The 27,552-nt window shown below is 37.0% G+C and overlaps 1 protein-coding gene across 4 annotated transcripts; it reads right to left on the bottom strand.

Moving 5' to 3' along the window:
- Positions 1-146: 146 nt before the first annotated feature.
- On the bottom strand, positions 147-27,010 carry LOC593824 (E3 ubiquitin-protein ligase Midline-1). 4 transcript variants are annotated; one of them, XM_030979325.1, is made up of 2 exons: positions 26,069-27,010; positions 147-1,719 (listed from the first exon to the last, which is right to left on the bottom strand). In XM_030979325.1, the coding sequence occupies exons 1-2, from the start codon at positions 26,702-26,704 to the stop codon at positions 349-351; spliced, it is 2,007 nt and encodes a 668-aa protein (XP_030835185.1). In that variant the 5' UTR covers positions 26,705-27,010; the 3' UTR covers positions 147-348. The 4 variants fall into 4 exon arrangements, with proteins under 4 accessions (XP_030835185.1, XP_030835186.1, XP_030835187.1 ...); XM_030979326.1 differs by lacking the exon at positions 26,069-27,010 and adding an exon at positions 11,784-12,470; XM_030979327.1 differs by lacking the exon at positions 26,069-27,010 and adding an exon at positions 3,303-4,462.
- Positions 27,011-27,552: the final 542 nt, after the last annotated feature.

The raw sequence follows: 27,552 nt of genomic DNA, 5'->3' as shown, positions 1-27,552 counted from the left end.
TGTTTATTACCATATCACTTGCATCTATTTATTTCGTCTCAAGATGTAGGAACCTCTTAAATTCAATTTTATTAGAATGCCTGCATTTGTTGTTATTCTTTGATTTTGCAGTACCGATCTTTTGTTAAAAAAAAGTGTATGCATAATTTACTTATTTGTTACATACTATTTCGATAGAGGGAATGTTCATTTTATTGGATAATGACAACTGTATTCAGGTAATTAAAGTCTATGGAGAGAATGACCATCTTCCCATTCGGTTAACTAATTATCACACAATAAACGTTAGAATATGGAGCAGAGAGGTATACACACTTTAAATAATGATAATATAGAATGTGAGATGGATTACAGTGATACTTTGATAAAATACAACTTATTTTGACAAGCAAAGGCGAGCATGTCTGGTGAGAGTGAAACCAAGTAACACCATTCCCAACCAAGCGTCAGATTAAGTACATTGAACTCAACTCTCTCCTTCAGGTTCAAACCATCAAGGTCATAGAGCCTGATCCCCACGTTACCATTCTCTTGATCAACACTCGCTACATACACCCTGTCCTGCTCATCCAGGGCAGCATACAGGTAGACATCGTTTGGAGCTTGTAGAGACTTACCAGCATTCCCATTCCTGTCATAGACCGCCACCACGCTTTGATTGGAGTGACAACATGAACTCGTGACGATCAAACCCGACCTGGTGGCAGATACCTGGCGCGTATTGTTGTGTTTTGTTGGAACAGTGTGTTTGAGAGTGGATCCAGTCGGATTATAAATGTAGACTTGCTTCTCACCGGTAGTGATAAGGATTTCATCTGATGAACTTTTGTTTAGTCTCAGATAATATGTACTGCTTTTCACGTGATGGATGATTGATTTCCTGGATCCATTGGGAGAATATATGTGTGCTTTGTCGCTACTCGTTGATAGGCATAACGACCTGTCTTGTTGAAACATAAGATCAAGACACTTCATGTTACTTGGTATGTTTGCATACTGGTGCTTGTTACCAGCTGAATCAATGATGTCTATTCCATGTGCATCCCAATATCCAATAGCTGCACTGTCATCAGAGTACTTGGTCATTCCATACATCATTCCTCGTAGGTATACACACTGAATGACTTGCAACTTGGTATCTGGTTCTGAGATGCTCCCGAGGTCAAGACGAGTATCATATGCAGGGTTGAACCGCTTCTCCTGTGCTTTCTTCGTAATGGGTGCCGCAGAAGTGTGATCAGTAGCTGATTGTAAGATGCTCCCGAGTTCAAGACGAGTATCATCTGCAGGCTTGAACCTCTTCTCATGTGCTTTCTTCGTAATGGCTGTCGCAGAAGTGTGATCAGTAGCCTCCTTCAGTATGGCATCCAGCTCCTCACAGAGCAAGGTATGAGCTGACAGACTGTCTGTCTCAAGACGACCCAGTCTGTCATTAGATACCAGTGTTATTGAACTACAGATACTCTTGATCCTCTGTCGATCCTTGGATTTCAAGACGTTGAGTTCGTCCTCGAAACTCCGCTTTACTGCATTAATTTGCTCGATGAGATTTCGATGATTTTCTTCAAGCTCTTTAGCTTTGATGCTGTAGGCTTGACTGACATTGTCCAATAGTTTCTGCACGGCAGTGTAAACTTCATGGCGTTGTACTTCCACATTCTGAATGTTCTTCTCCAGTTCTGATTTCTTAGTGGCACATCGCTGGACAAGGTCGTTCACCTTAACAGAACACATAATAGAGAATTGAAAAGAACATTTTGCAGAATGAGATGTATGCCAATCACATAGAGATGGTTTGATAATCAAACACCGGAGTTTGGAGGCGCCTGATTTTTCACAAAATGTAGAACCAAGACCCCCCCCCCTCCCCCTCCGCAACAAACACCTTTTTTCCTTTCGCACAAACGTTTCTTGAAAATTACAAAGAATAATGTATTTAAGTTTCAATTACAACAAAAAAGAAGTACATGTACATTGTATTCCTCTTATTTTTGTATATGTTTTAATGCGAAGAAGCAGATTTAAGATACTCAAGTTATTATTTACATAAGACGTCATTATAAAAGAGTTTATTTAATACTAAGAATCATATATAACTCGATATAAAGTTTACTATAAAGCTATTGAGTGTACAAACCCGGATAAAAAAATAAATGCTTCTGTGAAATTGAAATGTGTAATCAAGTAAAGTTTGAAACATATCGAAACATCCCAGTCTACTTCAAAATAATGATTTGCACATAAGTGAGCATATGCGAGCAACAGAAAGAGCTTCATGTCTTCTCAGAGGTGGTGGCAACATTGCTGTCTTACCCCGTTACTAAATAGAACTTTGAACTTCGCACCCTACCCGTTTAAAGCGCATATGCAGTAGACAGTGTTTGTACAATGATAAGAAACATCCCAAGAAGCATCAAAATGCGGGGAAGTCTAGCGATTGAGAGGAGAAAGATAGCGTTTTGGAAATTTAGAACCATATTTCAGATGAATTAAAAGCTTTTCTAGTCAATATAATACGATAATTATTGTGCTAATATCTTGCGAGGCGGGCGGGGCCTAGGCCTTCTCCCCATCGATCTGTTTTCCGTGTAATTCAGAAAATGTGCGATGCGTGGAGCGTAGCGACCAAAAAAAAGAAGAACCTATTTTGCTTTGCAAATGTTTGTCTAGCAAGAGAGGCGGAAAAAATGAATCCCCTTTGTTTGTAAAGATATTTGGCCTTGTTAGAGGTAGGGGGCAGAAATGATTTGGCTCCACCCCCGATAGAGGGAATAATATACCTCTTGCTTTTGCTGCCTCTTGGAGACAGGCTTTCTACATGGGACTGCAATCTATATTTTGTAGAGCAGAGTAGCGACCAATAACTGAGTAAATTCAGGTTTTGTAATGGTTAAATTCTGCATTTTAGAGGACTAATCTGCTGACAGGGCTTTGCTGCAAAATATTTAATGTCAAGGGGGGAGGGGATCTCATGTCACCCCAACCCTTTGATTGATAGAAGTGTTTGTTCCCATGCTTGGGGTGCCTTTATGGTAGAAACTAGGGGCTTACTAACATAATAAACACCGGATTTATTAATATTCGAGAGAGCGTAATGACACTCATTACTTTATTTTTCAGAGTACTTATCTTATTATAATGCAAAAGAATGATATATAGTTTTCCTTCTTTCCCTTGCCAGGCAACTCCCCCCCCCCCCCCCCCCCAACCTTCTCGAATTATTTCGTCAGCCCCCTCTGTCCCCACCCCACCCCGCTTACGGCGCGTACGCGGTACATTAAGTTAAATGAAACCACGTTTACCTTAATCCGTAACTCCTGCTCGAAGTCAGCCTGATTCTTGATTTTGTGAAATTGATGACCGACGATCACGCATTTGAAACAGACGTGGACCTTACAATCCTCACAAAACATCTCTTTGTTCTCTTGTTTGTGGATGCAGCACTTTTCCGATAGATGACCAATGCTGACCTTCCCGTTAATGATGTCCTCTATGGATACAATCTCGTGACCTTCAAAGACTTTAAGAATTTGATGACACTCTAGACACTTATCACAAATGTAGTTATTACATGTACAGCAGAATGAGACTGCATCTTTCTGAAGCTTGCAAGCAGTGCATTTTGAACGCATCTCAAGGACAGCGTTCACCCCTCCACACATGACGTGGTAATTGTCTACAAGTCCGTTGACCGTCACATTGGTAAGGAAATCATCAACACGGTTCGCAGATAACTTGGTGATCTCCCTGCAAAGAGGACAGATCATGTGATCAAGATTCTGATGGGACAGGTCATAGTTCCTGAGACATTTCCGACAGAAGGTGTGTCCACATGAAGTCAGGATGGTTGCCTCGTCGAAGATACCAAGACACAGTGGACACGTCAGGTCCTGTGAAAAGCTTGGAACTTTTTCTTTCTTAGTCTTCTCAGCCATTTGTACAAATATCGGATTTCTGGCTAATTACAAACGCAAGTGCATTCTACGCCTATATCCAATTGATGTCCAATATAACTTAAAATTGTGATCAGCTAATGTGTCCTTAGAGCCAACAGTCGTCCATGCAAGCACAAACTATGTGCAGTGATGTGATAGATTGTACCAATATCCTGAGTCTACTAACAAGTGCGTCCTATAAACTGCATGCAGTTCTACACCAATTTCTCACGTTGATTACAAATATGTGTCGAAAGAGGTGCGAATAACGTTGATCAGAAAGTACTGAGTCTCTGAGTCTGTATACATCAATACAAATGTGATTGCAATGATGTACGCTCACACTTATTATGAAGTAGATCGTCTGTGAAAATAATGCAGCTTGTGCGTCCTATGAATAGAAGTGGGTTTTCCCACAGAGAGCGCGCCCAGCGTATGCACCTTTGAACTTAAATGGCGATATTCATCATTTTGATCTATAGAGGGCGACTTGTTTAGTTTTTAGTAGTGGATACATTGTGTTTGAGATCCACTTTATTAGAATCCTAGGTTTTTTTTGCTGTTATCATTTTGTTTGGAAGGTTAAGGGACGGTAACCACACTTACATTGCACCCCTTCTTTATCCACCATTCTTCCTTTATCTTCTTCCGTCAGTCTCTCATTCTCTTCTCTTTCACTGTCAAAATTTCTCTTAACGTATAGAAACCTACTTGGCGACACTTATTACAATGCGAAATTCGCCTGAAAAAAAATATTTTTCCACTTCCTCTGTTATACATTGTATACAAAATCTTATAGATTAGGCTTTTAACAATGATAATGTGAATCATGTCTGTCTCAAAGAGCTGATATCAAGAAAAGTGATATCAAATAGAATATGCAGGCCATACTGCACGGAAATATGATTCATTTAAAATTATAATATATTAAGTAAATCACAATAGTTTTGTTTGTGATACTGCATTTTGGAAAAAACTGTTGGAAAATATTTATTTTCATTGTAAAGTGAATGGGTTGTTTTGGACCAGCAAAGTAGCCAAAGTAAGTCTGAAACATTGATGGAATCGTATATCTGTGTGCAGTGGTTTTCACCGTTTGTGATTTACATCACGATTGATATCAATGTGTTATCACTTAAATGATTCCGAAATCTCACATTAACCCTATACACAATTTAGCCTTAACAATTACTCCTATAAACTGCACAATTAGCATTTCCCAATAACTATATAGTCAGTTTTCAATCGTTTCTGGACAATGACCATGCAGCACTCATCTTTATATGTAGTAATATCAAACGTTTAATCGCTCTGCTTAGATTATCTCAGGTATACAACAAGATTAATATAATCTTCTGTAATTTCTGTAGACTAGTGACAATCAGTAGAGCAGTATGTCTCATGAATTTGTGTGACACATGGGTGTGCACGTACATGCCCTCTAATCGAATGGCACGAAAAAAGGTAAGAGCGAGGGGAAAGATGCAAGAAAATATTTTTTAAATACCATGAGATAATAAATATTAGGAGTTACCCTTAGCTCGAAAATGTTCTACGAATATTATACTATTATTTTAGCGCAACTCTTACAACAGATTATTATTCAGAGAAAAGTATATATTTAGTGTTAGTGACGTAAGCAGCGAACGTTTCTACAATATGATATCTTTTAAACAGACTCTCCACCAACAAGTGCTGTCTGGGGGTGGGTATATTGAAGAAAAAAAATTGATAAGTCTTCCGTGTTCAAAAAGCATTTGATTTATACAAGGGAACATCGTTTAAGAGAGTTAAATTATAAATTGCTGTACTATATACTACCTGTTTGAAACAATCTTTAAAAATTGGGAATAGCAGAAGACAGATACCGCCCCAAGTACCACGTAATAGAGGACCTTGTCCATGTGTTTATTGAATGTGAACTGAACAAGTATGTATTTGATTATGTCAAACAGGTTGTGATGTTTGTTTTTAATATTGATATTTGCATGGATATCTTTGTTTGCCTATGATTACCAATGACAGAGAGGTAGACGTTGTAATAACTATCGCATTCCGGTGTATGTACAAAATGTTAGTCTTCTGGAATAAGTACATGTATGATTTTAATGACAAGCGTTTCAAAGTAAGGTACGTATTTGAAAGAGAAAAAATACACAGACTACTTGTAAATCAGGAGCTAAAAAATCCTGACAAGAGATTCCCATTAAAATGGTTAAAAACACCTTAAATGGTAAGAAGTGAAATATTGTACAGGCGAGAAAAGATGTGTCTTGTATTGATAACATAAAGTACTTCAATTATATTTGTTTCTCGTAACTTTATTTTGATGCTTAAATGGAAATTAGACATCTCAACTGAGGGACACACACACACAAGCATTCTCTTTCCAAGTGTGTACTTGAATACCAACGTGGTAACGATGGTAACATCACACTTGAGCAGATCGTCTGTCAATGTCATGCAGTTTGTGCATCCTATGAATAGAAGTGGGTTTTCACACAAAGCGTATAAGCATGCACCTTTGAACTTATTGGCGGTGTTCATTTTTGTTGTCATTAAAAAAAAAACTTATTTAGGCTTTCAGTGGTGTAAATATAATGTTGGAGTTCCACTGTGATAGAATCCTCGATAATAGAGCAAGACGTTTTATTTGGTTTCAATACTATAATTTTCACCCCCTTTTCTCCTCTTCTGTTATTTCCTTCTATTTTTTTAATTCTCTTCCCTTTTCTCTGTCAACAAATCAAATGACTCTTTCAGTGTCAATCAACAATACTGTGTGCATACAACAAAATAATGTACATGTAATCTTAGGCTAGGCTTACAGCGTATATATTTATTTCATTATTATAATCTAATATTTAAAAAGAAACAAAGAGGAAAATACAACATGCGAACTTTGAGACATTGTGTTATAGTATTTTACAAAACTCTGTACACAAACAGTATAGAGACCATGCGTGTCTATCGAATTACTATAGTCGCCTCCTTTTACCCATAAGAATTGACTTTCTTTCTACAAACAAAAACATAAAGTGACTGCATTTTCCATCGAGATGCGGTGATGAGAACCTACCCCTAAACAAAGAAAAACCACAAAACCATGTTTTAAGAACGATAGAAAGAAGAAAATTGTCCCCAAGCTATATGTCGCTTATGCACACAAGCAATATTATTGTTTCGATGTAATCTTATTTCAAACATATCAACTGGTATGTCATTTTTTTACCCATGGGGAAACATTGAATTTATGTTTTCTCCAGATTCATCTCTGCGTTTGCTATGCATGTCTCTTAGCATGACAAGAGGTACATTTAATATCCTCATCATTTCTATAATTTATCATATGATAAACAAAATTCTATTTTCCCCGTTTTCTTCCCACTGTTATAAAATGCAGATGAAGATATTCCAAATTCCAAGTCACAAATCGATAGTCTGTACATATTTAATTGCATTGAATCGAATTTAACTAGTAAGACTAAATTGAATTGAATTGAAGGGGAAGTTATTATGAAAAAGACAACTGCCGAATTTAAATGAAATATATTCAAAGTGAAATTACTAATTATAACAGGACTGCAGTAAACGTTTACATAATGTATCATAATATTCTTACGTTACTTAAAATGTTACTTATAAAAAACTTCCAACGGCTAAAATAGGCATAGTTTTGTTAATAAATTGTTCTTCTCTACATCATAGCAAACTAATCTGTTATTTATCAGTCTCCAGAGCATTCAATTTAAAGGCCTTCCAGACAGGGAGCAAAATGAACACGAAGTAATTTGTAATGGAATGCAGCAATATTTACACCATGGTCCTGTGTCACTGTAAGGCTTGAAAAGATATTTGATGCGATGTATTAGTCCAGTTCAATGTAACATAACTACAGAGAGTATACTAATATCATCAAATGAAAACAAATCAGTAATACCGATAATTTGACAGGATGACCCATGAAGCTGATTTTTTTAAATTTTTGATTACAAATTTAGTATAACAATTTATTTATTTAAAGACACAATAATATAATTACATATAAAACCAAGAAATATAAGCACAAACAAAATTAATGTAAATACTTTAAAATAACAACAACATGAGGCAAATAACAAAATTTAATCAATTTTTTTCAAATTATACATATCACTTGCTTCTATTTCCTGCGTCTCAAGAGATATTTACCTCTTAAATTCAACTTCATGACACAAAAACTAAAGAAAAAATTATATTAGAAGAGGATTTTTTTTCTCTCCAACTTATCATGTGATAAACTTAATCCTATCTACCCCATTCTCTTCCTATAGTTATTTAGATTGAGATGTTTCAAATTACATGTCACAAATCGATAGTCTGTATAGATTTAATTGAATTGAATAAAATTTAATTAAACTGAATTAATTTAATTGAAGCGGTAATTAAAATGGAAAATACAACTACCGAATACAGATCAAATATGCAAAGCAAAATTACCAATTAACTTTTTACAAAGATATCATAAGTTCTTCATTTATTTACTAAAATGCTTAGTCAAGAACCAAAACTTCTGACTGTTCAGCGAAGCCTAATTTTTGTTAAAACGCATTGTTCTTCTCAACAATATAGTTAACTAATTTGTCATATTATCAGTTCCCAGAGCATTTAATTTATTGAATTTTCAGACAGAGTGCAAAGTGAATACGAGTGCATTTTCAATGGAATGTGGCAGTATTTTCACCATGATCCTGTAAAGGCTTCTTATTATAATCTGATATGATGTATTAGTAAACTTCGATGTAACATACATACGAAGAGTAAAATGATATCATAAAATAGCAACAAAATAATCAAAATAACTTGAGAGGATGACCACTGAAAAGCATATTTACAATTCCCCTTTTACAAAGTCAGTATTAATTATTCCTTCATTTCTTCTTCTCTTAAAGATACAAAATAATCATGATAACAATCACGAAATATTAGCATTAACACAAAATAAACTTTAGAATAAATTGAAAATAACGATATAAGATAAATAACACTTATAAGAAGTTAATCATTTTTTTTTCTTCAATTTTCAAGTTATACATATGACATATATCATTATATCACTTGCATCTATTTATTGCGTTTCAGGTGGAAGTTACCTCTTATATTCAAATTAACAGTTTGTAAAATTTTGAATTGCTTTTAATTATTAAACATTAAATTCTACTGCGATGAAAAAGAGGGAAAAGGGATGAGGAAATATTGATACCAGGGCCCCGTCTTTACAAAGAGTTGATATCAATCGCAATTATTTGCTATTTATATCAATCGCGACTATGTACATAAGAGATAGGAGACTGCAAACTTGCGATTGATTTGGATCAATCGCAACTCTTTGTAAGACGGGGGGACCCAGAGGAAATATTGATACCAAACAAAACAACAAAAAACATTTGTTTTGCTCTACAGTACAATATTTATTCACTATGTCCTTTCTCACTCAATAACACAATTTGAAATATCAAGCAAAGCAACAACTTCTGACATTCTAAAGTTATTAATGTTGTACTTATGAGAGTAAATTGCAAAAACAATGAATCAAGACGAAAAAAATTCAATAGGTATGTCCGTATTTGTTGTTATTCTTTGATGTTGCAGTACCGATCATTTGTTTAAATATAAAAGAGAGAACAAGCACACAATGCAAAAAGTCTTTGCGTATTTTACTTATTTATTACATACTATTTCGATAGAGTGAAGTTTTCATGTTATTGGATAATGACAACTGTATACAGGTAATCAAAATCTATCGAGAGATTGAACATCTTCTCATTCGGTTAGTTATCACATAATAAACATTAGAATATCTGGAGCAGAGAGGTATACACACTTCAAATAATGGTAATATAGAGTGGGTGATGGATTACAGTGAAACTTTGATAAAATACAACTTATTGTGACAAGCAAAGGCGAGCATGTCTGGAGAGAGGGAAATCAAGTAACACCAACTAGAACCAAGTGCCAGATTAAGTACATTGAACTTAACTCTCTCCTTCAGGTTCAGACCATCAAGGTCATAGAGCCTGATCACCACGTTACCATTCTTACGATCAACACTCGCTACAAACACCCTGTCCTGCTCATCCATTGCAGCATACAGATAAACATCGTCTGGAGCTTGTAGACTCCTACCAGCATTCCCATCCCTGTCATAGACCGTCACCACGTATGACTTGATGTCACATGAACTCGTGACGATCAAACCCGACCTGGTAGCAGATACCTGCCTCGTCTCATTGTGTTTTGTTGGAACAGTGTGTTTGAGAGTGGATCCAGTCGAATTATAGATGTAGACTTGCTTCTCACCGGTAGTGATGAGGATTTCATCTGATGGACTTTTGTTTAGTCTGGGATAATAGTAATTGATTTTCACGTGATGGATGGTTGATTTCCCGGATCCATTGGGAGAATATATGTGTGCTTCTGTGCCACCACTCGATATGCATAACGACCTGTCTTGCTGAAACACAAGATCAAAACAGGTCACGATAGTTGGTATGTTTGCATACTGCTCCTGTTTACCAGCTGAATCAATGATATCTATACCTAGTGCATCACCATATCCGATAGCCACACTGTCATCGGAGTACTGAGTCATTCCAAACATCTTTCCCCGTAGATCTACACACTGAAAGACTTGAACCTTTGGATCTGATTCTGAGATACTCCCGAGGTCAAGACGACTATCATCGGCAGGCTTGAACCTCTTCTCCTGTGCTTTCTTCGTAATTGCTGCCGCAGAAGTGTGATCAGTAACCTCCTTCAGCATGGCATCTAGCTCCTCACAGAGCAAGGAATGAGCAGACAGACTGTCTGTCTCAAGACGACCCAGTCTGTCATTAGCTACCAATGTTATTGAACTACAAATACTCTTGATTTTCTGTCGATCCTTGGATTTCAAGACGTTGAGTTCGTCCTCGAAACTCCGCTTTGCTGCATTGATTTGCTCGATGAGATTTCGATGATTTTCTTCAAGCTCTTTAGCCTTGATGCTGTAGGCTTGACTGACATCGTCCAGAAGATTCTGCACTGCAGTGTATACTTCATGGCGTTGTACTTCCACATTCTGAATGTTCTTCTCCAGTTCTGATTTCTTAGTGGCACATCGCTGAACAAGGTTTTTCACCTAAACAAAACAAATAATAGAGAAGTGAAAAGAACTTCCTTTAGAATGAGATATAAGGCCTGATACTATTTCATGGAGCTGGTTCTAAAATCAAACAACACCTAATTCATAATTTACCATGAGGACCGAAAATGTAATACATCGTTTGTTCGGCTTTCTTAAAAGGGAATCCACCCCTAGCAATAAGTCCATTTGTATGAAAGCAGTTTTATCATATAAATAGAATGGATATATATTTAGGCAAAAAAGTAACTGTTAAATGATGATAATAATAACGACAATATTAATGATACTACAACATCTATTTTATACCAATTATGGTGGTGTTGATGATGATGGTGATAATTTTCATATTTACATTATGATTATCATTATTTTTGCACAAAAACAATGACAAACAAATTGAGTATGACTTTCCTGGATGTTGTTTTTTCCGTTGCGAAAATGGCGTAGGTACGAAGTTATCTGGATAATCTGAGCACGTGCCTATTTCGAGGGAGTGTTGATTTTAGGATGCTGAAAATTTACCTTTCGGAGCACTTGTTATCTTATTACTAAGAAATTGCATACAATTGTCCCGTTTTCCTTTGCGAGTCCTCCCCCCCCCCCCGACTCGAATTATTGCATCAGCCTCTCTGCCCCCTCCTTGCTTCCGGCACCTACGGTACCTTACATGAAACCATGTTTACCTTAAGACGTAACTCCTGCTCAAAGTCAGCCTGATTCTTGATTTTGTGATTTTGATGACCGACGATCACGCACTTTAAACAGCCGTGGACCTTACAATCCTCACAAAACATATCTTTGTTCTCTTGTTTGTGGATGTAGCACTTCTCGGATAGATGACCAATGCTGACCTTCCCGTTGATGATATCCTGCATGGATACAATCTCATGGGCCTTAAACATTAAAGACAAACTCTGATGACAGATCAGACACTGCTCACACAAATAACTGTTGCAGGTTTTGCAGAATGACACAGCCTCTCCTTGACTTATGCAAGCAGTGCATTTTGGACGCATCTCAAGGACAGCATTCATCCCTCCACATTTGACGTGGTAATCGTCTACGAGTCCGTTGACAGCAACATTGGTGAGGAAATCATCGACACGGTTCGCCGACAACTTGGTGACCTCTCTGCAGAGAGGACAGATCATGTGATCCAGATCCTGATGGGACAGGTCATAGTTCTTGAGACACTTCCGACAGAAGGTGTGTCCGCATGAAGTCAAGATGGTTGCCTCGTTGAAGATATCAAGACATAGTGGACACGTCAGGTTCTCTGGAGAGCTTGTAGGTTTCTCTTTCTCAGTCTTCTCAGCCATTGGTACGAATATAGGATTTGGGGCTTATTACACAAATGAGCTCATTCTACGCATAATATATCCAATGTCCAATTAAGCTTGAAAGTGTGATCAGCTAATGTGTACTTAAAGTCAGCAGTCATTAAATGGAAGCACAAACTATATGCAGTGATGAAGTAGATTGTACCAATATCCTGAGTCTACTAACAAGTGCGTCCTATAAATGCATGCAGTTCTATACCAATTTCTCACGTTGATTACAATTATGTGTCGAAAGAGGTGCGAATAACGTTGATCAAAAGTACTGAGTCTCTATCCAAGTGTATACATCAATACAAATGTGATTGCAACGCTGTACGCTCACACTTATTATGAAGTAGATCGTCTGTGAAAATAATGCAGTTTGTGCGTCCTATGAATAGAAGTGGGTTTTCCCACAGAGAGCGCGTCCAGCGTATTCACCTTTGAACTTGAATGGTGGTATTCATCATTTTGATCTATAGAGGGCGACTTGTTTAGTTTTTAGTAGTGGATACATTGTGTTGGAGATCCACTTTATTAGAATCCTAGATTTTATTTGCTGTTTTCACTTTGTTTGGAAGGGTAAAGGACGGTAACCACACTTACATTTCACCCCTTCTGTATCCACTATTTTTCCTTTATCTTCTTCCATCAGTCTCTCATTCTCTTCTCTTTCACTGTCAAAATTTCTCATAACGTATGGAAACCTACTTGGCGACACTTATTACAATGCGAAATTCGCCTGAAAAATATTTCTCCACTTCCTTTCGTAAACATTGTATACAAAATATTATAGATTATGCTTCTGACAAAATAATGATAATGTGAATCATGTCTGTCTCAAAGAGCTGATATCAAGAAAAGTGATATCAAATAGAATATGCAGGCCATACTGCACGGAAATATGATTCATTTAAAATTATAATATATTAAGTAAATCACAATAGTTTTGTTTGTGATACTGTATTTCGGGAAAAACTGTTGGAAAATATTTATTTTCATTGTAAAGAGAATGGCTTGTTTTGGACCAGCAAAGTAGCCAAAGTAAGTCTGAAACATTGATGGAATCGTATATCTGTGTGCAGTGGTTTTCACCGTTTGTGATTTGCATGAAGATTGATATCAGTGTCATATTGCTCCGATTGTCTTATTTTCGCTCGCGTGAACATTGCCAGCACAAACTACTGACCTCTACCTCCTACACGGATCATCGCCCATTCCCATTCACTATACGATACGTACTAAAAGGATGTATTGTCTGACCGTTCATGAATATTCATGTTTTTGCTTACCTCGGCAAAATGTTTGCTCTTACTAAATTGAAAAATTACGGTGGGGGGTTGGATGAAATGGACAAATTGAAATAGGCAGAAGTGATCTATGATCATTCATGCTTTTATGTTTCGTGTGCTCGACCTATAATCTTCAAATCGCTTGGAAAACTGAGTCCAAAGTTAGACTTGTTTCACATGTGTATTATAGGCAATGACGAGCTTGCAACCTATTTTGAAAAATTACGGTGGGTGAACTTTCAAAAGTCAATGAGACATGAGGGCTCCAATGAAAGAGCTAGTGATAACGAACGTCGGGGTGGATGTGCTTTTCGTTTAAACAAAAAATGATTTTTTTTTTTTAACGATTTTTTTTAAAAACGTCCATAGGCTAACATGTTAGGCTGCTGGCTCTGACCATACTCTGACGATAGGGGGCGTTGTGAAATGAGACTAAACGGAGCAATGTGGTTGTCATTTAAATGATTCTAAAACCTCACAATAAGCCTACACAATTCAGCCTAAATAATTACTCCTATAAACTACACAATCAACATTTCCTGATAACTGTATTGACAGTTTTCAATCGTTTCTGGACAGTTTCTCTCGTACATGTCACGCAGTTAGATTTAAAAGAACAGCACTTATCTTTATCTGTAGTGGTATCAACAGTTTAATCGCTCTGCTTAGATTATCTCAGGTATACAACAAGATTAATATAATCTTCTGTAATTTCTGTAGACTAGTGACAATCAGTAGAGCAGTATGTCTTATGAATTTGTGTGACACATGGGGTGTGCACGTACATGCCCTCTAATCGAATGGCACGAAAAAAAGGTAAGAGCGAGGGGAAAGATGCGGGAAAATATTTTTAAAATACCATGAAATAATAAATATTAGGAGTTACCCTTAGCTCGAAAATGTTCTACGAATATTATACTATTATTTTAACGGAACTCTCACAACAGATTATTATTCAGAGAAAAATCAATATTTAATGTTAGCGACGTAAGCAGCAAACGTTTCTACAATCTGATAACTTTTAAACAGACTCTCCACTAACAGGTGCTGTTTGGGGGGGGGGTATATTAAAAAGATACATTGATTAGTCTTTCGTGTTCAAAAAGCATTTGATTTATACAAGGGAACATCGTTTAAGAGAGTTCAATTTCAAATTGCTGTACTACCTGTTTGAAACAATTTTTAAATTTAGGGATTAACAGATGTCAGAAACTGCCCCCAAATTACCGCGTGATAGAGGACCTTGTCCATGTGTTTTATTGAATGTGAACTGAGCAAAATTTCCTTGATTATGTCAAACAGGTTGTGATGTTTGTTTTTAATATTGATATTTTCATGGATACCTTTGTTTGCCTATGATTACCAATGACAGAGAGGTAGACGTTGTAATAACTATCGCATTCCGGTGTATCTACAAAATGTTAGTCTTCTGGAATAAGTACATGTATGATTTTAATGATAAGCGTTTCAAAGTAAGGTACGTATTTGAAAGAGAAAACACACAGACTACTCGTAAATCAGGAGCTAAAAATCCTGACAAGAGGTTCCCATAGAAATGGTTAAAAACACCTTAAATGGTAAGTAGTGAAATATTGTACAGGCGAGAAAAGATGTGTCTTGTATTGATAACATATGGTACTTCAGTTATATTTGTTCTCATAACTTCATTTTGATACTTGAATTGAAATAAGACATCTCAACTGAGGCACACACACAAGCATTCTCTTTCCAAGTGTGTATTTGAATACCAATGTGGTTACAATGGTAAAATTACACTTGAGTAGATCGTCTGTCAATATCATGCAGTTTGTACATCCTATGAATATAAATGGGTTTTCCCGCAGAGCGTATAAGCATGCACCTTTGAACTTATTGGCGGTAATCATTTGTCTTTAAATCTAGAGGGCGACTTATTTAGGCTTTAAGTGATGGATTTATTATGTTGGAGATCCACTTTAGTAGAATCCTGGATGATAGAGCAAGACGTTTCATGTGCTTTCATTACTATAATTTGGAAGAGTAAAGGACAGTCACTACACTTGTTTTTTTACCCCCTCTTTCTCCACTATTCTCCCTTTATTTCCTTCTATTTCTTTCTTCCTCTTCCTCTTTCTCTGTCAATAATTAAAGCACTCTTTCAGTGTCAATCAACAATACTGTGTGCATACAACAAAATAATGTACATGTTATCAGGCGCGTAGCCAGAGTTTGATGTTTGGGGGGGGGGGGGCACATACATGTAATCGATCGAGGTCAAAAAAAGGGTCTAAACAATTTCAACCGATCTTGGAAATTTTAGGGGGCACGTGCCCCCCCCCCCCCCCCCCCCCCCCGTGGCTACGCGCCTGCATGTTATCATAGGCTAGGTTTACAGCGTATACATTTATTTTATTATTTTATTCTAGTTTTCTTTTAACCCTAATAAGGCCGGGCTATTTGAAGTCTTACTACGGCCGGGGGGGGGGCCATTATGGCCCCCCTAAGATCTCGGCCGTGAAACGGCCGATCTCCGCGAAAATTTGCACGCATGTCAAGTGAAGTGTATAGAACAATATGAAAATTTCGATTTTTTGAAAAAAATCACTCATTTGCATATTTATGGTAATTTATGCAAATAACGTCATAAAATCACATTTTTACCCATAAATCCTATATTATTCATATTTAAGCATTCTTTTTCACTACATATATTCATTAGACCATTTGGAACAATAATACGACAAAAAAATTTGGAAGAGCCAGCTTATTTCTTATGTTATCTCTTGTTTTGATAATTTCTTATGTATTTCATTGTTTTTTTAACTTATTTATGTTATTTTTTTTTTTCTTCATTTCTTCCTACAATTCAACTATTTTGACTCCCAAAACAACCACCTAAACTTTAAACAAGACCCAATAAGCAATGTTTGATCTATTTTTAGGAAAAATGACATTTCCATATGTTTTGTACACAAATCACAAAAATGAGCGATTTTCGGGCTGACATGCAAAGACAAAAGGTCACGTGACCTTGTAACTATAGGTCCGATTTTTTTTTTTTTTTTTTAGATGCGCAAGACTCTAAAGAAAAAAGTCAGCGAGCGGCGAGGCGCCAACTATATGCGTTCTCGAACAATCAGAAAAATTGTGGAGGGGGGGGGCCAAAATGGCCCCCCCGGCCTTATTAGGGTTAAAGAAACAAAAGAGGAAAATAAAAATTACGAACTTTGAGACATGAGTTTAAGGAACTTTATTACAAAACTGTCTACAAAAATAGTTTAGAGACCATGTGAGGGTATCGAAATAGTCGCGCCATTTTACCCATAACAATTGATTTTCTTTCTTTAACAAAAACATACATTAATTGCATTTTCCATTGAGAAGCGGTTATCAAAACCTCCCCCTAAAAATAAAATAAAAACCCAAAAGAACCATAAAAAGAAGAGTGTTGTTCTCAAGCTAGGTTGCTTTAATGTACACAAGCAATTTCTTCAATGTAATATTTTTTACAAACATATCTACTGGTATATTATTTTTTAACGATGGGGAAACAAACATTGAATTTATGTTTTCTCCAGATTCATCCCTCGGTTTGCCATGCATGTCTACTAGCGTGACCAGAGGAAGATTTAATATCCTCATCATGTCTATAATTAATCATATGATGAAAATAATCCTATCTTACCCCATTCATTTTCCTCTGTTATAAAATGCAATTGAAGATTATCCAAATTCCACGTCACAAATCGATAGTCTGTACAGATTTAATTGAATTGAATCGAATTTAACTAGATTGAATTAAATTTAATTCAAGGGTTAACTATTATGAAAAAGACAAAATGTCGAATTTACATGAAATATATTCAAAGTGAAATTACTAATTATAAAAGAACTGCACTTAACGTTTACATCATGTTTCATAATATTCTTACATTACTTAGAATAATTAGTCACGAAAAAACCTTTGCCTAATATTTGTTAGTGCATTGCTCTTCTCCACATCATAGCAAACTCATCTGTCATATCATTAGTTCCCAGAGCATTCAATTTAAAGGCTTTCCAGACAGGGTGCAAAATGAACACGAAAGAATTTGTAATGGAATGCAGCAATATTTACACCATGGTCCTGTGTCACTGTGCGGCTTTAAAAGAAATTTGATGCGATGTATTAGTCAAGTTCAATGTAACATAACTACAAAAAGTAAAATAATATCATCAAATGAAAAGAAATCAGTAATACCGATAATTTGACAGGATGACCCATGAAGCTGATTTTTTATTTTTTTTATTACAAATTTAGTATTAACGATTTATTTATTTAAAGATAAAATATAATTACATAAAAAACCAAGAAATATAAGCAAAAACAAAATTAATCTAAATAACAACATGAGGCAAATAACAAAATTGAATCAATATTTTTCAAGTTATACGTATCACTTGCTTATATTTATTGCGTCTCAAGTGATATGTACCTCTTAAATTCAACTTCATGACACAAAAACTGAAGAAAAAATTATCTTAGAAGAGGATTTTGTTACTCTCCAACTTATCATGTGATAAACATAATCCTATCTTACCCCATTCTCTTCCTATCGTTATTTAGATTGAGATGTTGCAAATTATATATCACAAATCGATAGTCTGTATAGATTTAATTGAGTTGAATCTCTCTTGTATCCTTTCTCCGCTCATGTCGGATCTAATTAAATCGAATTTAATTTAATTGGAGCGGTAATTAAAACGGAAAATACAACTACCGAATACAGATAAAATATGCAAAGTAAAATTACCAATTAACTTTTACAAAGATATCATAATATTCTTCATTTACTTACTAAAACGCTTACTTAGTCAAGGAACAAAACTTCCGACTGTAAAGCGAATCCTAATTTTTGTTAAAACATTGTTCTTCTCAACAATATAGTAAACTAATTTGTCATATTATCAGATCCCAGAGCATTCAATTTACTGAATTTTCAGACAGGGTACAAAGTGAATACGAGTGAATTTTTAATGGAATGTAGCAATATTTTCACCATTGTCCTGTAAGGCTTCTTATTAGAATTTGATATGATGTATTAGTCAAGTTCAATGTAACTTACATAAAGAGAGTAAAATGATATTAAGAAATAAAACAAATAATGATATTAACTTGATAGGATGACTACGAAAGCGGAAACGTTTATTTACAATGGAGTCCCATTTACAAATTCAGCATTGATTATTTCTTTATATCTTCTTCTTTCAAAGATACAAAAAAATCACAGTAAAAATCACAAAATATAAGTATAAACGTTTTAAAATTACATCGAGAATAATGACATAAGAGAAATAACACTTATAAGAAGTTAATCAACATTTTATCCATTTTTAAATTATGCATACAGTACTTGCATCTATTTAAAGCCTCTCAAGTGGTAAGTACCTCTTAAATTCAAATTAAAAGTATGTCTGTATTTGTTGTTATTCTTTAATTTTGCACTACCGATCATTCGTTTAGATATTCAAGAGAAAACAAGTACCCGACGCAAAAAGTATATGCATATTTTACTTATTTATTACATACTATTTCGATGAAGGGAAGTTTTCATGTTATTGGATAATGGATAATGACAACTGTACAGTGCGTCCCAGAAAAAACGAAACCGAGAAGTATCGATGTTTTATCATAACTTAATCACAACCATAATTAATGAATGATACATATTTGGAAAGCTTAGAGTCTCCTCTTTCAGTTGATGCTACTCAGATGATGCATATTTCACGCATGAGTGATCAAAAGCAATTTGAAGGAGGGAAACCAAAAAGACATTTGGCGGGCGGTATCTGAATTTCGAAGAAAAATTCACATTTCTAGAAAGTTAAGTTTCTGCCCTTTCATATGACACCTCAACCAGGAAAAATGAGCTAGGAATAACAAAGTTCTGTTTGTTTAAAGTAGCCCTTACATTTTCATAATTTTAACAAACGAATTCGTTTTCACTGGGTGCCTGCCGTAGCAAAAAGCAGATTTGACAAAAGACCTCCGTTTCGTTGACAATCAGCCATGCATGAAGACTCTCGTCTACGGCTGATTGTCAACGAAACGGAGTTAAGTCTTTTGTTAATTTCGTTTATTGATACGGCAGGCAGCCAGTGAAAACGAATTCGTTTAATAAAATTATGGAAATGCAAGCACTACTTTAAACAAACAGAACTTTGTCATTCCTTGCTCATTTTTCCTGATTGAGGTGTCATATGAAAGGGCAGAAACTCAACTTTCTAGAAATGTAAGTTTTTCTTCGAAATTCAGATACCGCCCGCCAAATGTCTTTTTGGTTTCCTTCCTTCAAATTGCTTTTAATCACTCATGCGTGAAATATGCATCATCTGAGTAGCATTACATGAAAGAGGAGACTCTAAGCTTTCCAAATATGTATCATTCATTAATTATAGTTGTGATTAAGTTATGATAGAACATCGATACTTCTCGGTTTCGTTTTTTCTGGGACGCACTGTATACAGGTAATTAAAATCTATTGAGAGAATGAACATCTACTCATTCGGTTATTTATCACATAATGAACATTAGAATATGAAACATTTGCCTGTTATAGATCCGGTGCAGAGAGGTATACATACTACAAATAGTGGTTATACAGGGTGTGAGCTGGACTACAGTGATACTTTGATAAAATACAACTTATTGTAACAAGCAAAGGCGAGCATGTCTGGAGAGAGGGAAACCAAGTAATACCATTCCCTACCAAGCGTCACATTAAGTGCATTGAACTCAACTCTCTCCTTCAGGTTCAGACCATCAAGGTCATAGAGCCTGATCACCACGTTACCATTCTTACGATCAACACTCGCTACATACACCCTGCCCTGCTTATCCAGGGCAGCATACAGGCGGACACCGTCTGGAGCTTGCAGAGACGTACCAGCATTCCCATCCCTGTCATACACCGTCACTACGCTTGGATTGGTCACAGAAGTGTAATTACATGGATTCGTAACAATCAAACCTGACCTGGTAGCAGATACCGCGCTCGTATTGTTGTTTTTTTGTTGGAATAGTGTGTTTGAGAGTGGATCCAGTCTGGTCATAGATGTAGACTTTCTTCTCATTGTTAGCGATGAGGATTTCATCTGATGGACTTCTGTTTAGTCTGAGAGAAAAATTATTGTCTTTCACGTGGATGGTTGATTTCCTGGATCCATTGGGAGAATATATGTGTGCTTCTTTGCTACCCGTTGATATACATAACGACCTGTCTTGTTGAAACACAAGATCAGGACACGTCATGTTACTTGATACATTTGCATACTGGTGCTTGTTACCAGCTGAATCAATGATGTCTATTCCATGTGCATTCCAATATCCGATAGCCACACTGTCATCAGAGTACTGGGTCATTCCATACATCATTCCTCGTAGGTCTACACACTGAATGACTTGCAACTTGGGATCTGTTCCTAAGATGCTCCCGAGATTAAGACGAGTGTCATCTGCAGGCTTGAACCTCTTCTCCTGTGCTTTCTTCGTTATGGCTGCCGCAGAAGTGTGATCAGTAACCTCCTTCAGCATGGCATCCAACTCCTCACAGAGCAAGGTATGAGCAGACAGACTGTCTGTCTCAAGACGACCTAGTCTGTCATTAGCTACAAGTGTTATTGAACTACAAATACTCTTGATTTTCTGTCGATCCTTGGATTTCAAGACGGTGAGGTCGTCCTCGAAACCCCGCTTTACTGCATTGATTTGCTCGATGAGATTTCGATGATTTTCTTCAAGCTCTTTGGCCTTGATGCTGTATGCTTTACTGACATCGTCCAGTAGCTTCTGCACGATAGTGTATACTTCATGGCGTTGTACTTCCACATTTTGAATGTTCTTCTCCAGTTCTGATTTCTTAGTGGCACATCGCTGAACAAGGTCGTTCACCTAAACAAATGATAGAGAAGTGAAAAGAACATTTTGTATAATTTTTCTTAAAAGGGAATCCAACCCAAATCTCTTTGTATAAAAACAGAAACAATCAGATAAACCGAATGGATATAGGCCAAATAGTAATAATATAATGATGATAATAATAATAACAATAATAATAATGATATCAATAAGGGCAATAATAATGAGAAAAATAATGGTAACTTTTAAAAGAAAAAAATAAATAATAGTAACAGTAATTAAAATAAAAGTAATGTAATACTGATAATAATGATAATGATACTACTACATCTATAACCAACTATGGTGATGATGATAATGATGATTTTCATTTACATTTGATTGTTATTATTATAATTATTATCATTATTATTATTATCATCATCATAGATTAAAAAAAAAATGACATTAAGACTACCAAATAATGTTGTATTGATACTTTGATGCAAAGTGCTGTCTAACGAGATAACAAGCGCTATAGGCCCTATTGCAAAAATAATAAAAAAGGTAAATGATCAACCTTTTTTGATCGATTCCACAACGTTTCTTTCACAATGCAATCGCATGACCAAAACTCAACCTTATCTTTAAATGTTAAACTACAACTATTGGGAAACCGACGAAGAGACAGACAGATTTAGAGAAAAAGAAAAACAGGGAGAAAAGAAAGAAACGGAGATGATGAAAGCAGATACCCTTCGTACCTTCAATGCGCGCCGGAAGAGTTTCAACTGTATGGGGAGAGGGGGGGGGGGGGCACCTCGAAAGGATTTTCGACAAATTTAGCTATGACATGTAGCTACGTTTACTACCGTTATTATACCTCCCCTCCTCCACAACAAACACCATTCTATCAAACGTTTCTTGATATTTCCAAAGAATCGTGTTTTTAGATTCAACAAAATAAAGGACAAAAATGCGGTTCTAGGACAATTACCCCCTGGGTAATCACCCCCAGAAAATTACCCCCCGGAAAACTACCCCCAAAGGACAATTACCCCCTGGAATATTACCCCCCGGAGAATCACCCCCGAGGACAACTACCCCCAAGGACAATTACCCCCCGGACAATTACCCTCCGGAGAATTACCCCCCGAGGACAATTACCCCCCAAGGACAACTACCCCCTGAGGACAATTACCCCCTAGGACAATTACCCCCCGAGGACAATTACCCTCTAGGACAATTACCCCCCGAGGACAATTACCCCCCGATGACAACTACCCCGATTATAATTACCCCCCGAGGACAATTCCCCCGATGACCCTTACCCCCCCCCCCCCCCCCTGGACAATCACGATTCAATAGCAAAAGACGATCTGACACATTGTGAGATGGCTACGAGCCCATAAGATCCCCTGCATGAAACCATATTCTTTCAAATACTATGGCACGTTGTCTTCCTCATTACTACACATTTCCCTTTTATTATAATTTATGCAACGCCAGTGCGGTTGCTAATTTCCACGAAAGCTGTAAGTGTTAGGTAATTGTCCAGCGCTTTTCGAAATGCATAGAAATACATTTCTCTGGAGCAGCGTTATTTTAACTTTTTGTTAGTCACGGTACCCTCTTAAGAAATGAAAAGTTTCTCCCAAATTCCAAAGTCTTTACAGACTATTAATGTTTGCATGACTCTGGCTCTCGTCAAGTGCTATGCACACACGTATTGGCACATTTAAGAATAAAAAGGAGAAGACATTTTCAAACTGGTAAAAAATTAGTTTGTAATCCACACACTAGAAACTATTTAAAGTACTGTTTGCGGGCACCTTGCCGCCGAATGTACATAAATAAAAAGTGATATATTCGGTCATGACCTTGATACACGAATATGAGGATATTCGGGCCTCTCGTTGCCCTTATTTGCCTTGCTGTCAAAATATTGTCAGCGAGCGAGGAAGGAAGACACTTTATTATCTTCAACAACAAAAAAATCTCATGTAATTACATATTTTAACCGTTTCTGGTATTTGATTTTTTTTAAACAAAATCAACGTTTTCCAAATCATTCTCTTGCGGCACCCCGGTTGAAAAACGCTGTGCTGGAGTTACAAAATCAAATGAGACGAATTACCAGAGACCATTGTTATAAGTCTTTGGTATGACTCGACCGGGGTTCGAACCCACAACCTTCCATTCATGAGGCGGGCGCTCTAACCACTGAGCCACCATGCCCAGTAGTGTCCATGGGGGTTAATTGTCCTCGGGGGTAGTTGTTCTCGGGGGGTATTTGTCCTCGAGGGTAGTTGTCCTCCCGGGGTATTCGTCCTCGGGGGTAGTTGTCCTTGGGGGTAATTGTCCTCGGGGGTAGTTGTCCTCGGGGGGTAATTGTCACCGGGGGGTAGTTGTCCTCGGGGGGTAATTCTCCGGGGGGTAATTTTCCGAGGGGTAATTGTCCTGGGGAGGAACTTGTCCTCGGGGGTAATTCTCCGGGGGGTAATTTTCCGGGGGGTAATCTTCCTACGGGGGTAGTTTTCCGGGGGGTAATTTTCTGGGGGGTGATTGCATTCCTCTTTCTTTTAGTATTGGAATTTAGCTCTCTTACGTATATGTTTTGAAACACGGAGGCAATTTTAATATATTTTTATTTAAAGTCATTTTTTTTCATAATACACAAGATACCTCATGTAAAAGACTTTTTGTAATACTAGGGATCATATAACTCGACAGAAAGCTTACTATTAAGCGAGTGAGTGTAGCGACCCAGCGGGAAAAAAATCTTCTGTGAAATAGAAAAGTGTAATCAAGTATTGTGTGAAACATATCTGGAAATCCCAGCCTACTTCAAAATAATGATTTGCATATAAGTGAGCAACATAAAGAGCAAAATGTAGAACCAAGACCCCCCCCCCCCCCCCCCCCCCCCCCCCCTCCTCCTCCTCCTCCGCAACAAACACCTTTTCTCCTTTCGCAAAAACGTTTCTTGAAAATTACAAAGAATAATGTATTTAAGTTTCAATTACAAAAAAAAAGAAGTACATGTATATTGTATTCCTCTAATTGTTTTATATGTTTTAATGCGAAGAAGCAGATTTAAGATATTCCAAGTTATTATTTCCATAAGACGTCATTATAAAAGAGTTTATTTAATACTAAGAATGATATATAACTCGATAGAAAGTTTACTATAAAGTTAGTGAGTGTAGTGACCCGGCTAAACAAAATTGCTTCTGTGAAATTGAAATGTGTAATCAAGTAAAGTTTGAAAAATATCGAAAAATCCCAGCCTACTTCAAAATAATGATTTGCATATATGTGAGCATGTGCGAGCAGAAAGAGCTTCATGTCTTCTCAGAGGGATGGCAACATTGTTGTCTCACCCCCGTTACTAGAGAGAACTTTGAACTTCGCACCCTACCCGTTTAAAGCGCATATGCAGTAGACAGTGTTTGTACAATGATAAGAAACATCCCAAGAAGCATCAAAATGCGGGGAAGTCTAGCGACTGAGAGGAAAAAGATAGCGTTTTGGAAATTTGGAACCATATTTCAGATGACTTAAACGCTTTTCTAGTCTACAATATCATCAATATAATACAATAATTATTGTGCTAATATCTTGCGAGCCGGGCGGGGCCTTGGCCTTCTCCCCATCGATCTGTTTTCCGTGTAATTCAGACAAATGTGCGATACATGGAGCGTAGCGACCAAAAAAAGAAACCTATTTTGCTTTGCAAATACATTGACGTCAAAATGTTTGTCTAGCAAGGGAGGCGGAAAAAACGAATCCCCTTTGTTTGTAAAGATATTTGGCCTTGTTAGAGGTAGGGGGCAGAAACGATTTGGCTCCACCCCCGATAGCGGGAATAATATGCCCCTAGATTTTGCTGCCTTTTGGAGATAGGCTCTTTACTGTATAAACATAAGATTTATTTTTTATTTATTTTGTAGAGCAGGGTAGCAACCAAAAATGTGATTAGATTTAGGTTTTGGAATGGTTAAATTTAAATATTAAAAGACTAATCTGATAGGCAGGCACGTAGCCACGCGGGGGGGGGGGGGCACGTGCCCCCCCCCCCCTAAATTTCCAAGATCGGTTGAACTTTTTTAGACCCCTATTTTTTACCTCGATCGATTACATGTATGTGCCCCAAAAAATATCAAGCTCTGGCTACGTGCGTGCTGATAGGGCTTTGCTTCATATTATTTAGTGTCATTGGGGGAGAGAATTTCATGTTGCCCCAATTCTTTGATTGATAGAAGTATCTGCTCCCATGCTTGTGGTGCCTATATTGTAGAAGAGGGGTTACAATATAATAAACACCGGGTCTATTAATATTCAATGCAAAGGAATGTATTAAAAGGAATTACATATAATTTTCCCTTTATGTTATGCGAGGCCTCCCCCCCCCCCATACTTGAATTATTGCATCAGCCCCCTCTACCCCACCCCCTCCCCGCCTCCGGTGCCTATGGTACCTTAAATAAAACCACGTTTACCTTAAGCCGTAACTCCTGCTCGAAGTCAGCCTGATTCTTGATTTTGTGATTTTGATGACCAACGATCACGCACTTGAAACAGACGTGGACCTTACAATCCTCACAAAACATATCTTTGTTCTCCTGTTTGTGGATGCAGCACTTCTCGGATAGATGACCAATGCTGACCTTCCCGCTGATGATATCTTGTATGGATACAATCTCGTGAGCCTCAAACGTTAAAGACATATTCTGATGACCCGTCAGACACTGCTCACACAAATAACCGTTGCAGGTTGTGCAGAATGACACAGCCACTTCTTGACGTTTGCAAGCAGTGCATTTTGGACGCATCTCAAGGATAGCATTCATCCCTCCACATTTCGCGTGGTAATCGTCTACGAGTCCGTTGACAGTCACATTGGCGAGGAAATCATCGACACGGTTCGCAGACAACTTGGTGACCTCTCTGCAGAGAGGACAGATCATGTGATCGAGATCCTGATGGGATAGGTCATAGTTCTTGAGACACTTCCGACAGAAGGTGTGTCCGCATGAAGTCAGGATGGTTGCTTCGTCGAAGATATCAAGACATAGTGGACACGTCAGGTTCTCTGGAGAGCTTGTAGGTTTCTCTTTCTCAGTCTTCTCAGCCATTGGTACGAATATAGGATTCGGGGCTTATTACAAAAATGAGCTCATTCTACGCATAATATATCCAATGTCCAATTGAGCTTAAAAGTGTGATCAGCTAATGTGTACATAATATCAACAGTCGGTTCATAAAAGCACAAACTATATGCAGTGATGTAGTAGATTGTACCAATATCCCGAGTCTACGTAACAAGTGCGTCCTAACTGCATGCAGTTCTATACCAATTTTTCACGTTGATCCCAAATTTGTGTCGAAAGAGGTGCGAATAACGTTGATCAAAAGTACTGAGTCTCTATTCAAGTGTATACATCAATGCAAATCTGATTGCAATGCTATATACGCTCACACTTATTATTAAGTAGATCGTCTGTGAAAACAATGCAGTTTGTGCGTCTTATGAATAGAAGTGGGTTTTCCCACAGAGAGCGCGTCCAGCGTATTCACCTTTGTACTTAAATGGCGGTATTCATCATTTTGATCTATAGAGGGCGACTTGTTTAGTTTTTAGTAGTGGATACATTGTGTTGGAGATTCACTTTATTAGAATCCTAGGTTTTATTTGCTGTTATCACTTTGTTTGGAAGGGTAAAGGACGTTAAACCACACTTACATTGCACCCCTTCTTTATCCACTATTCTTCCTTTATCTTCTTCCATCAGTCTCTCATTCTTTTCTCTTTTCACTGTCAAAATTTATCTAAACGGTTGGAATCCTACGAGGCGATATTACAATGCACGATTTGCCTGAAAAATATAATTCTCCACTTTCTCTCGTGAAAATTGTATACAAAATCTTATAGATTAGGTTTCTAACCATGATAATGTGAATCATGTCTGTCTCAAAGAGCTGA

The sequence above is a fragment of the Strongylocentrotus purpuratus genome, unplaced genomic scaffold, assembly GCF_000002235.5.
Source record: "Strongylocentrotus purpuratus isolate Spur 01 unplaced genomic scaffold, Spur_5.0 spur5_scaffold_10, whole genome shotgun sequence".
NCBI classification, from domain to species: Eukaryota; Metazoa; Echinodermata; class Echinoidea; order Camarodonta; family Strongylocentrotidae; genus Strongylocentrotus; species Strongylocentrotus purpuratus.
The sequence above is the reverse complement of the archived record's forward strand: the minus strand, read 5'-3'. Positions and strand labels throughout refer to the sequence as shown.

Coding starts and splice junctions, on each gene's coding strand:
- LOC593824 (XM_030979325.1), bottom strand. CDS start 26,704: ATGGCTGAGAAGACTGAGAAAGAGAAACCTACAAGCTCTCCAGAGAAC. Junction 1,720..26,068: donor AGCAGGAGTTACGGCTTAAG/GTAAACGTGGTT, acceptor TGTTCTGTTAAG/GTGAACGACCTTGTCCAGCG.